This window comes from Adiantum capillus-veneris, chromosome 26, assembly GCF_014529385.1.
Source record: "Adiantum capillus-veneris isolate H3 chromosome 26, ASM1452938v2, whole genome shotgun sequence".
In the NCBI taxonomy this organism is placed as follows: Eukaryota; Viridiplantae; Streptophyta; class Polypodiopsida; order Polypodiales; family Pteridaceae; genus Adiantum; species Adiantum capillus-veneris.
In genome coordinates, this window is record NC_140956.1 from 56,822,134 (window position 1) to 56,834,406 (window position 12,273).

At 41.1% G+C, this 12,273-nt stretch overlaps 1 protein-coding gene and 2 pseudogenes across 1 annotated transcript; all 3 read right to left on the reverse strand.

Moving 5' to 3' along the window:
• Nucleotides 1-1,916: 1,916 nt before the first annotated feature.
• LOC147423499 (isocitrate lyase pseudogene) lies at nt 1,917-3,393 on the reverse strand (annotated as a pseudogene).
• A 421-nt stretch (nt 3,394-3,814) lies between these two features.
• Nucleotides 3,815-8,118, reverse strand: LOC147423500 (isocitrate lyase pseudogene; annotated as a pseudogene).
• Nucleotides 8,119-8,265: 147 nt separating this feature from the next.
• LOC147423501 (isocitrate lyase 2-like) lies at nt 8,266-11,643 on the reverse strand. The gene is made up of 4 exons (XM_086501055.1): nt 11,513-11,643; nt 10,802-11,403; nt 8,890-9,889; nt 8,266-8,802 (listed from the first exon to the last, which is right to left on the reverse strand). Exons 2-4 carry the CDS (start codon nt 11,393-11,395, stop codon nt 8,714-8,716), a joined length of 1,683 nt encoding a protein of 560 aa, XP_086357181.1. The 5' UTR covers nt 11,396-11,403; nt 11,513-11,643; the 3' UTR covers nt 8,266-8,713.
• Nucleotides 11,644-12,273: the final 630 nt, after the last annotated feature.

A 12,273-nucleotide genomic window follows, 5' to 3' on the forward strand; every position in this document is an offset into this window, starting at 1 on the left:
TCCTCAATTGTTGTCAAGTTCTCTAAACTCTCTCTCTTGCAAAAGTATTGTTCATGCCAAGTTAATCAAGTACTATGATTATGTTGCTAGCATCAATTAAGTTCACCCTCTATGTTCTCAAAGTAGTGTCACAAAAATGTTCTCTTTAATTCTCCTAATTCCGATATTCTCAAAGTTCATAGGCCATTTTCATTACCATACTTTATTCAATGGTAGAAGTATAAATGTAGATCCTAATAAGCCATATATACAACCTATGCAAGTTTCAAATGACATTATAGATCAATCATTTTCTGAGGAAGATTTACAAGATTTAATTTGAAGATAGACTGAAAATGAGCAGATTTGAGGTATACCAAGATACCTAGTGCAGTCATACTCGTTCAAGGTTTTTAGCATGCCTCTCATGCATCAAATTCTTATGTTTTGGATGTGTTTAGTATGTATAATGCGAAAAAGCTTGTCATTTGATGAGGCACAAAATTCAAGTTGGATGCAATGCAATCTTAGTATGGTGGTATTCTAAAGAATAGCACATGGACTTCATGTGACTTTTCCCATTGGAAAAAAGTCCATTGTTACTAAGTGGGGTTTTACTTGAAATATAAACCTTAATCCTTATGGAAGTGTTGATCGATATAAGGCTACGTTTATGGCAAAAGGGTATGTTTATGAGAAGGACATTGATTTTGATAGGACTTTTGCTCCCACTTGTCACAAGACTACCATTTGTAGCATTTATGTGGCAATTCATAAGGTTGAAATGTACATCAATTTGAACATTTTTGAATAATGATTTTCGTGCAAATGTCTATGTGTCGTAGCCTTGTGGTTTTGTTCAAAGAAGGCACGAAAACAAGGTGCGCAAGTTTAAGAAAGCATATGGTTTGAAGCAATTTTAGGAAAGGTGTGCAAGTTTAAGAAAGCATATGGTTTGAAGCAAGCTCCGTGCTTGATATGAAAGGATTCATGTTTACTTGACTTTGCATGGTTTTCAAAATAGTCCGACGAAGAGCACTTTGCATGCCACACGTGAAGATACTATATTTATAATCACTGTGCTCTATATTGATGACATGTTGCTCATTGGTCCAAATGAAATACAGTGTGCTAATTTTAAAGTTGATTTGAATGTTAGATTTGAGGCTTCTGTACCATTATTTGTGCATACAGCTTAAGCGAGTTGGAGGTATCACTTTGTACGAGACAAAATATATTAACCCACTACTGTGTAGATTCGACCTTGAGAATTGCGGATTCAAGCTTAGTCTTCATGATGCTCGAGACTATTTTAACATCACTCTATTAGCAAGTTGTTGGTTGATGGGGACGGATGTTCAATATGAAGACTCATGCGGGTAGAAAGCATACATTCCATGCATCGGAAGGCAATTAAACAATTCTTTGAACACTTAAGATATTATGCATCTTGGGTTGGTTTACCCCAAGGGGGGATCCCCCATATTTACATCCTTTTTCATAGTCAAATGGGGTTGGTCACTATGACTCAAAACATATCCACTAGTGTTTTTATATCTTGGTTGAGCAACAACCTAAGTGGCTACTTCTAATTGTGAGGTTTAGTATAGGGAAGCTTTTACAACTACGATCAAGTGTGTTTCACTTAGATGTCTCGCTTTAGCAAGGCTTTGAGCTTAGTCCCCCTTATGGATCGATGACTTGAAGTATGGCACTTCCGTATGTGCCAACTCATGTTCACCACATCACAACAACCGAAGATTTGTTTCCATAATATGGTGGTGACTTCACTTAGGACATTCGAGGTCCTTTTCTTCCGCATAGGAAGTTTTTTTGTTCCGGCTTGTATTTATGCATGTCACTCTAGGGTATTAAGCCAATATGCCAGTGAAGTAAAGAGAGGACAAGCAAAGGCTAGTAAAAGTTCTTCTCAAATTCTGTGCACTACAAAGGTGCAATGCTTGTATGATGCTGGATCTCTTAGATTCCACAAAACAAACGAACAAACAAAAATCCTTATTACATTAATGGTCCTCCAATGGTGATAAATTTTGCCCTAGGGACTGCAACATTTGATATTTCTCTCTCAAAAATCTTCTCTTCTACTAGCTCACTTCATGCATATTTCCATAGTTCGGAATAAGAGATGGGTGGGCACATGAAAGCACATCTCTGAACTATATCTAGTACTAGCTCTATATCTATGCTTCTTCCATACCAAAAAAAAGAGGAGCAACGGAAGCTCACTCACAATTATTGAAAATGTCGCCCTTGTTTTTCAATATGCAAATGACACATGTATTGCCATGGGTGGTTGCATGTTCTCTAGTTATAGCCTCTTCTAAATCTTCGATTGAGCAAAGTAATGCTCATTTCCGCCTACAAAAAGACCATCACCTCCACCAGTCTTGAACTGCTCTTCAGTAACACCTAGCCTAAATAAAATGTTGTGCAATAAGGAACTATATCTTCAACCCCCAAGTTTCAACTTAGACCTTTGTTAGGAAGAGAGCTTACCTTTGCCCATTGCTGTCGTCGATGCAATCCCCCCTTGTACTGCCTTGAGGAAGGTATCATAGTAGTTGGCACCCGACCACTTCTGATGCGCCAGCGTTTCCACCCCCAGCACTCGCTCTTGACGCTGCACATTTGATACATATGCCAGCATCCCTGTCTTCAAAAAATGGCTGGCAAGCGAATCAATTGCAAGTGCATTGGCATGGAAGCCCGCTAACATGATGAACTGCCACACAAACCCAAGTTGGACAAGATCCCCAATGAAGCTGCTAATACTCTTATCTGAGAGTCCAGCAGCATCCCAATTGAAGGAAGGGGAGAGGTTGTATGCGAAGAGCATTTCGGGGTACTGTGCTTTGACGCCTTCGACGAAATCCTGCGCCTGTGAGTAATCGGGCCTTGCCATCTCCATCCATAACATGTCTGCATGGGGAGCAAAGGAACACCCTCTTGCAATAGCTGCATCAGTGCAACCTTTGAATCTATAGAAACCCTCTCTAGTCCTAGGTAAGTCCCAATCCCAGAAAAGCTCTCGGGCACCCAGTCTATCCCCCAATGCGCGGACACACAGTCTATCTTTATGTAGTCCGCATGCATAAAGAGCTCGGCCAATCTTTTCTCCTTCTCACTTTCTTCAATTTTGAGCTTGCATATAGCTTCAGCTATGGCGTCTTTCAATAGCTTCAGATCTGCTACCTCCATCCAGCTATTCTCAATTGTGTGAAGCTCCTCTTGAGAAGCTCCCCTCGCTATGGCCTCGTAAAGCTCGATGGCTAAGGGATTCTTCATGCGATTGGACGCTCCCAGTATAAAAGGATGGTCTCTTGTGTCTACATTGCTTTGAATGAGAGTGGCAACTTCAACAGTTGTCCTTGCAATTAGGACAGTTTCCGGCCATGTGCCCACATTTCTTTGTCACTGAGGCCTGCAGAATTCCACCTTGAATCAAATTTCTTGTCCAAAATCAAGCACACATTAGCAATTGATATAAGACAAAGCACAAAATTAGATTACCTGGTGCCATACCTTATAACAATCCTAAAAACCTATGTCATACATTGCCTTCTGTTAATTTTTATATAAGGCATCTTCAAAGAAAAGATAATCACTACCTACATAGTGCAAAAGCACCTAAAGAGACGAAAATGCTCAAGGCAAAGCAAAAGAGAAGGAAAACACAAATATACCAATGCTCACTCAAAAGTCTTTTGACTTTCCACCTTCGTGTGTCTTTTCATTTCCTAAACTCACCCTTCACTTATACACTTAAGAAGTTTGGAAAGGATTTTTATTTTTCCAAGATTGGGGGACCATATTTGCCTTCTTTTCTCAACAAGAAATATGGAAATTCCCAAAATTCCCCTCAAATTTCAAAAAATTTCCAAAATACCCTTGCATCAAATTTGGATGGATTGCTCAAAAAAAATTCAAAAGTTAGTCAACTTGACAAAAGCAATCTACCTTTAAAAATTTCACCAAATGAACTCATTAGAGGCACTCGTGTACTATTAATAAACCATTTCTGCTTGAGAGATCACAATACCATCCAAAATCCTAGTTCTATCATCTTTGATTAGGGAGACTAATCTTCATCTGAAGAACCACACAAAGGAAAGTGTTTGGAGATATTTGCGAGAAAAACAAGGGCTATTTTGAGAATGTAAGGGCATTCTGGGAACTTTTAGAACTTGACTGGTATTTAGAGAATTTTCCCAAATTTCATCAGTATTTTGGTAATTTTTCCTTAAAAATTTTAAAAGAGAGTCACTTGGATCAACTTTCTTGTCCAAACAACAAGCACAAAAAAATAATAGCACCAAACACCCACATCACAATTAACCATAAGCCACACAATAAACTTATTTAATATGTTGCTTTCCTTTCTTTTTTGAAGTTTTGACTCTGGGCTCACCTGATCTTCATTCCTGCAGCGCCACGCTCGACAAAGAGCTTGCACATCTTGGCAGTCGCAGTGGCGCCACGAAACCCAGTATCACCATCGGCAATGAGAGGACGCAAGAAATCGACAGGGGTTTTTGGTGCCGCTCCGACGAAGACATGGTGGTGAGGCGAGACTCACGCTGTTTGCGGTCGTGGAAGAGTTGCGCGAAGAAGAGGTGTTCTACCTTGTTGGGGACAGTGCCATAGGGGTAGTCGGCGAGGTCGGGACCGGGTTCATTGGTGGTGGTGTGTGTCGAGGAACATTGCCAGCCTGACACATAGATGGTGTCCAAGTATTTGGCCATTTGGGCAACTTGGACAGGATCAAGGCAGCCAAAAGTGGCAGAGCATGTCCTGTTGGCTTGGTGAGCTCTCAAAAGAGACAATAGCTTTTTAGCCATGGTGTTCGAAATGTAGGAACACTTCACAGTTCCTCTCAACTTTACTACATCCTCTGCCTTGTACGGCCTCTTTGTCCACTTAAATCTATCCGAATTAAACCACCTCTTCACCATGGCCACTTCCACCTCCATGGCCGCAAGCTCTGTATCGCCCATGGCACCGCCTGCCCACCCAAAATCCCCCAGAAAAGACAGAACAAGAAAAAAACTCAAAAACGTATACCACGAATGCAGGAATGTACCCAACTCTCTCTCTCTCTCTCTCTCTCTCTCTCTCTCTCTCTCTCTCTCTCTCTCCACCATTGGCTCATACACAATGCTTGAACCAATTATTGAAGACCCCTCAAAAATCAAACACCAAGAAGAGGTGCTACAACCCGAAGCTATCCTTCGGCATGAAGACAAAGTACTACCACATGGTAAGATTATCTGACAGTATCTTATTAAATTCAAAAATTATCCTTTTCAAGATGCTAGATGGATGCAAGGAATACAGCTTAAGGATAGCTTGAATCTTGTCAATGCTTACAATGCTACATTAGAGTAAGCACATGTAGAAATTTCTTTCAAAAGACCAATGTTTTTGACGTATAAGACTAATTCTCTTTTTTTTGTGCACAAATTTAAGTAATGTGCATACTTAGAATCATGTTTATGATGACGATGTCTCTCAAACACCAAGTAGAATTTGTCACTCTACTTTGGGAGAATGAAATGGACTAAAGAGCAGACATGCTTGCGGCAGCTATGTCTCCCAAGCACCAAATGTATTAGTCATCCATCTTGGAAAGATGTCGTAGCGTAAAAAGGGATCCTCTACCCGCTAAGAAACATTGACTAATGACTAAGGCTTTATCTCTTCTACCTTATAGTCGAGGAAGACTATGAGTTCAAAAGAGAGGTAATATCATAAAATCTAATATCTAACCAACCCAAATGATTTTCTCATATTAAACTGATCATTTAATGTGGGAGAATAAACGAGAACAACGGTTAGAATATAGACATGTGCTTGAAGATCTATCTCAACGTGGGGCTAATGGTAAAAGGGTCAAAATGAGAGATGGTATGTCAAAGAGCAAGGCTAGCTAATGGAGCTTAAAGATCTTAGGGTTAGCTTCATTAAAGACCTCCAAAGGTTAGTATTAAAAGTCCTTTGAACTTTGGCAATTTAAGGTTGTGCTTGAGGTGGGAACCTAGCTCAAGCCTGAGGTGCTTGTCGTGCTTGCTGACTAAGGTGCTTGAGGTGCTTAATGACTAAGGTGCTAAGGTGCTCCATGACTAAGGTGCTTGAGGGTAAGGTGTTCCACAAAGTCAATTTATATCCTTACACAAGGGGGGGCGAGCCATCATTCTAGGGGTTAGAGAAAGGACACACACACCCTCACACAAGGCAAGCTTGGTACAAAAAAAGCAAATAGCACACTCGTCAAGATCCTCTTCATGTTGCCCTCATGGTGTGCCTGAAGCCTATTGGAGGGGGAACTGGCTCCACATAAATCCGGTCTTCAATTGTTGTCAAGTTTTCTAAACTCTCTCTCTTGCAAAAGTATTGTTCATGCCAAGTTAATTAAGTACTATGATTATGTTGCTACCATCAATTAAGTTCACCTTCTATGTTCTCAAAGTAATCTCACAAAAATGTTCTCTTTAATTCTCCTAATTCCGTCATTCTCAAAGTTCATATGTCATTTTCATTACAATACTTTATTCAACGGTAGAAACATAAATGTAGATCCTGGTGAGGTACATATACAACCTATGCAAGTTTCAAATGACATTATAGATCAATCATTTTCTGAGGAAGATTTACAGGATTTAATTTGAAGATAAGACTGAAAATGAGCAGATTTGAGGTATATCAAGATGCCTAGTGCAGTCATACTCGTTCAAGGTTTTCAGCATGACTCTCATGCATCAAATTCTTACATTTTGGATGTGTTTAGTATGTATAATGCGAAAAAGCTTGTCATTTGATGAGGCACAAAATTCAAAAATTGGTTGGATGCAATGAGTATGGTGGTATTCTACAGAATAGTATGTGACTTTGTCCATTGAAAAAAAGTCCATTGTTACTAAGTGGGGTTTTACTTGAAATATAAGCCTTAATCCTTATGGAAGTGTTATCGATATAAGGCTAGGTTTATTTCAAAAGGATATGCTTGTGAGAAGGGCATTGATGTTGATAGGACTTTTGCTCCCACTTGTCTACCATTTGTAGCATTTGTGTGGCAATTCATAATGGTTGGAATGTATACATCAATTTAAACATTACTGAATAGTGATTTGCATGCAAACGTCTATGTAGCGTAGCCTCGTGGTTTTGTTCAAAGAAGACACGAACACAAGGTGCACAAGTTTAAGAAAGCATATGGTTTGAAGCAAGCTCCCCATGCTTGATATGAAAGGATTCATGTTTACTTGACTTAACATAGTTTTCAAAATAGTCCAACGAAGAGCACTTTGCATGCCACACGTGAAGATAATACATTTATAATCATTGTGCTCTATATTGATGACATGTTGCTCAATGGTCCAAATTAAGGACAATGTGCTAATGTTAAAGCTGATTTGAATGTCAGATTTTATCATTATTTGGGCATACAGCTTAAGCGAGTTGATGGAGGTATCACTTTGTACGAGACAATATATTAACCCACTATTGTGTCGATTCAACCTTGAGAATTGCGACCCTATGGAGATGGGATTCAAGCTTAGTCTTCATGATGCTCGAGACTATTTTGACATCACTCTATTAGCAAGTTATTGGTTGCTTGATATATGTATGCATTATGGGGACGGATGTTCAATATGAAGACTCACGTAGGTAAAAAGCATATATTCCATGCTTTAAGACTCACGTAGGTAAAAAGCATACATTCCAAGCATTGGAAGGTAATTAAACGATCCTTTAAATACTTAAGATACTATGCATCTTGAGTTGGTTTACCCCAAGGGGGGATCCCCCATATTTACATCCTTTTTCATAGTCAAATCGGATTGGTCGCTCTGACTCAAAACATATCCACTAGTGGTTTTTTTTCATGCTTGAAAGCTCATGCATATCTTGGTTAAGCAAGCAACAACCTAAGTGGCCACTTCTAATTGTGAGATTTAGTATAGGGAAGCTTTTACAACTACGATCGAGTGTGTTTCACTTGGATGTCTCGCTTTTGCAAAGCTTTGAGCTTAGTCCCCTTTATGGATCGATGACTTGAAGTATGGCACTTTCCTATGTGCCAACTCATGTTCACCACGTCAAGCCGACCGAAGATTTGTTTCCATAATATGGTAGTGACATCACTTAGGACATTTGAGGTCCTTTTCTTCCACATAGGAAGTTTTTTTCTTCCGGCTTGTATTTATGCATGTCACTCTAGGGTATTAAGCCAATATGCTAGTGAAGTAAAGAGAGGACAATCAAAGGTGAGTAAAAGTTCTTCTCTCAAATTCTGCACACTACAAAGGTGCAATGCTTGTATGATGTTGGATCTCTCAGATTCCACAAAACAAACGAACAAATAAAAATCCTTTTTACATTAATGCTCCTCCAATGGTGATAGATTTTGGCCTAGGGACTGCAACATTTGATATTTCTCTCAAAAATCTTCTCTTCTACTAGCTCACTTCATGCATATTTTCATAGTTCGGAATCAGAGATGCGTGGGCACATGAAAGCACATCTCTGAACTATATCTAGTATTAGCTCTATATCTATGCTTCTTCCATACCAAAAAAAAGAGGAGCAACCATATAATTGTGGCAGAAATGGAAGCTCTGCTCACAATTATTGGAAATGTCGCCCTTGTTTTTCAATATGCAAATGACACATGTATTGCCATGGGTGGTTGCATGTTCTCTAGTTATAGTCTCTTCTAAATCTTCGATTGAGCAAAGTAATGCTCATTTCCGCCTACAAAAAGACCATCACCTCCACCAGTCTTGAACTGCTCTTCAGTAACACCTAGCCAAAATAAAATGCTGTGCAATAAGGAACCATATCTTCAACCCCCAAGTTTCAACATAGACCTTTGTTAGGAAGGGAACTTACCTTTGCCCATTGCTGCCGTCGATGCAATCCCCCCTTGTACTGCCTTGAGGAAGGTATCACAGTAGTTGGCACCCGACCACTTCTGATGTGCCAGCGTTTCCACCCCCAGCACTCGCTCTTGACGCTGCACATTTGATACATATGCCAGCATCCCTGTCTTCAAAAAATTCCTGGCAAGTGAATCAATTGCAAGCGCGTTCGCATGGAAGCCCGCTAACGTGATGAACTGCCACACAAACCCAAGTTGGGCAAGATCCCCAATGAAGCTGCTAATACTCTTATCTGAGAGTCCGGCAGCATCCCAATTGAAGGAAGGGGAGAGGTTGTATGCGAAGAGCATTTCGGGGTACTGTGCTTTGACGCCTTCGACGAAATCCTGCGCCTGTGAGTAATCGGGCCTTGCCGTCTCCATCCATAACATGTCTGCATGGGGAGCAAAGGAACACCCTCTTGCAATAGCTGCATCAGTGCAACCTTTGTATCTATAGAAACCCTCTCTAGTCCTAGGTAAGTCCCAATCCCAGAAAAGCTCTCGGGCACCCAGTCTATCGCCCAATGCGCGGAGCTCATAGTTTGAAAGGGAGTCCGCATGCATAAAGAGCTCGGCCAATCTTTTCTCCTTCTCACTTTCTTCAATTTTGAGCTTGCATATAGCTTCAGCTATGGCATCTTTCAATAGCTTCAGATCTGCTGCCTCCATCCAGCTATTCTCGATTGTGTGAAGCTCCTCTTGAGAAGCTCCCCTCGCTATGGTCTCGTAAAGCTCGGTGGCTAAGGGCTTCTTCATGCGATTGGACGCTCCCAGTATAAAAGGATGGTCTCTTGTGTCTACATTGCTTTGAATGAGAGTGGCAGCTTCAGCATCTGTCCTTGCAATTAGGACAGTTTCCACACCCATGATATCGAATTGCAGTCGAGCAGCGACCAATCGGTTGATGTGTTCGCATGTGGCCACCAGGACCTTTCCGGCCATGTGCCCACATTTCTTTGTCACTGAGGCCTGCAGAATTCCATCTTAATGAATCAAGTTTCTTGTCCAAAATCAAGCACATAAGGCAAAGATCAAATTAGCAACTGACAGAAGACAAAAACACAAAATTAGATTACCTGTACCATATTCGACAAGCAACGGCAAAGTGGGATCCATAGATTTTAAAAAGGCAAAGATGCAAAAATTATGTTTCAATTGTTTGGGACCGCATCAAACGAAAAATTGTCCACATGTGCTTGGTCAGCAAAATATTCATCAGTAGCACCCACATCACAACCAGTAATAACCGATATAACAATCCTAAATACCTATTTCATATATTGCCTTCTTTTTTATTTTATTTTTGAAAAAGAAAAAAGGGGAAATTCCCAAAATTCCCCTCAGATTTCAAAAAATTCCCAAAACACCCTTGCATCAAATTTGGATGGATTGCTCAAAATTTTGAATAGTTCAGAGTCTTTTTGACAAAAGCAATCTACCTTTAAAAAATTTACCAATGAGCTCACAAATAGAGGCATTTGTATCTACTAATTATAAGCCATTTCTGTTCGAGAGCCCACAATAGTTCTATATCTTCGATGAGGGAGAACTAATCTTCGTCTGAAGAACTGCACACAGGAAAGTGTGTGGAGATATTTGTGAGAAAAACAAGGGCTATTTTGGGAATCTAAGGGCATTCTTGGAAATTTTTTTAATTTGAGGGGTATTTTGGTAATTTTCCCTAAAAAAGATTAAAAGAGAGTGCCTCTGGGCTCACCTGAATCAACTTTCTTGTCCAAATAACAAGCACAAAAAAAGAAAGCACAAAAGAAGATCGCCCATCGGACCAAACACCCACATCACAATTAACCATAAGCCACTTAATAAACTTATTTAATATGTTGCTTTCCTTCTTTTTCTGAAGTTTGCCTTTGGACTCACCTGGTCTTCAAGGTGGATTCCTGCAGCGCCACGCTCAACAAAGAGCTTGCACATCTTGGCAGTCGCAGTTGCGCCACCAAAGCCAGTATCACCATCGGCAATGAGAGGACGCAAGAAATCGACAGGGGGGTTTTGGCGCCGCTCCGACGAAGACATGGTGGTGAGGCGAGACTCACGCTGTTTGCGGTCGTGGAAGAGTTGCGCGAAGAAGAGGTGTTCTACCTTGTTGGGGACAGTGTCGTAGGGGTAGTCAGCAAGGTCGGGGCCGGGTTCATTGGTGGTCGTGTGTGTCGAGGAACATTGCCAGCCTGACACATAGATGGTGTCCAAGTATTTGGCCATTTGGGCAACTTGGACAGGATCAAGGCAGCCAAAAGTGGCAGAGCATGTCCTGTTGGCTTGGTGAGCTCTCAGAAGAGACCATAGCTTTTTAGCCATGGTGTTCGAAATGTAGGAACACTCCACAGTTCCTCTCAACTTTACTACATCCTCTGCCTTGTATGGCCTCTTTGTCCACTTGAATCTGTCCGAATTGAACCACCTCCTCACCTTGGCCACTTCCACCTCCATGGACGCAAGCTCTGTATCGGCCATGGCACTGCCTGCCCACCCAAAATCCCCCAGAAAAGACAGAACAACAAGAAAACTCAGAAACGTATACCACGAATGCAGGAATGACCCAACTCTCTCTCTCTCTCTCTCGTGAGTTACCTGTCGTTCCTGGCCTGTACGGAAGCAGAAAGAAGCACAAGTTTTGCCAGCTCCAAGTGTCATCGCCATGCTGCACTCTCTTTAAATACTCCGGAAAACCACGTTTGTCAAAACTAAAGACGTGCAGCGCTAGAATTCTAAAGATGCAACGGGTGCTTTTCTGTGTGGCGCTTGCCACTCAAATCTAAAGGGCACTTGCCACTTGTCTTACAATAAGGGGATGAAAAACTAAGGGTGGGTTCAGACGACCAAACGTCACAGGGGGAGCCTCCATAATGGAGAGTGCAGACACACCACGACAACCCCCCCCCAACACACACACACCCCCCCACCTTTTCGAAAGCAAGCCTCTGTCATGCATGTTGCAAAGCAGATTGCACCTCTCTCTCTCTCTCTCTCTCTCTCTCTCTCTCTCTCTCTCTCTCTCTCTCTCTCTGTGTTCGAGTAAAGCTCAATCACGCACTTGTGGGATTCACGAGGTATGCAAATTTGTATGTTTTATGGGTTGTAGTACGTTGTTTTTGGTATTTTGCAGTGCCTTCCACACCTCCGATTGTAGCAGTGGTATCAGATCCTTGGCTACGCTCTCGGTAGCAAGCAATTGTAGAAATCCTAAACTCAACATCCTAGTGAGGTGCATGATTCGCTTTTTGAAACGTGAATCTTTGCAGTCAAGTACCAAAGATAAGTGCAATTATACAACTCTAATTAGTTTTATTTAATTTTATTGTTTTATTCCTCCTTGATCTCTAGATTTCTTA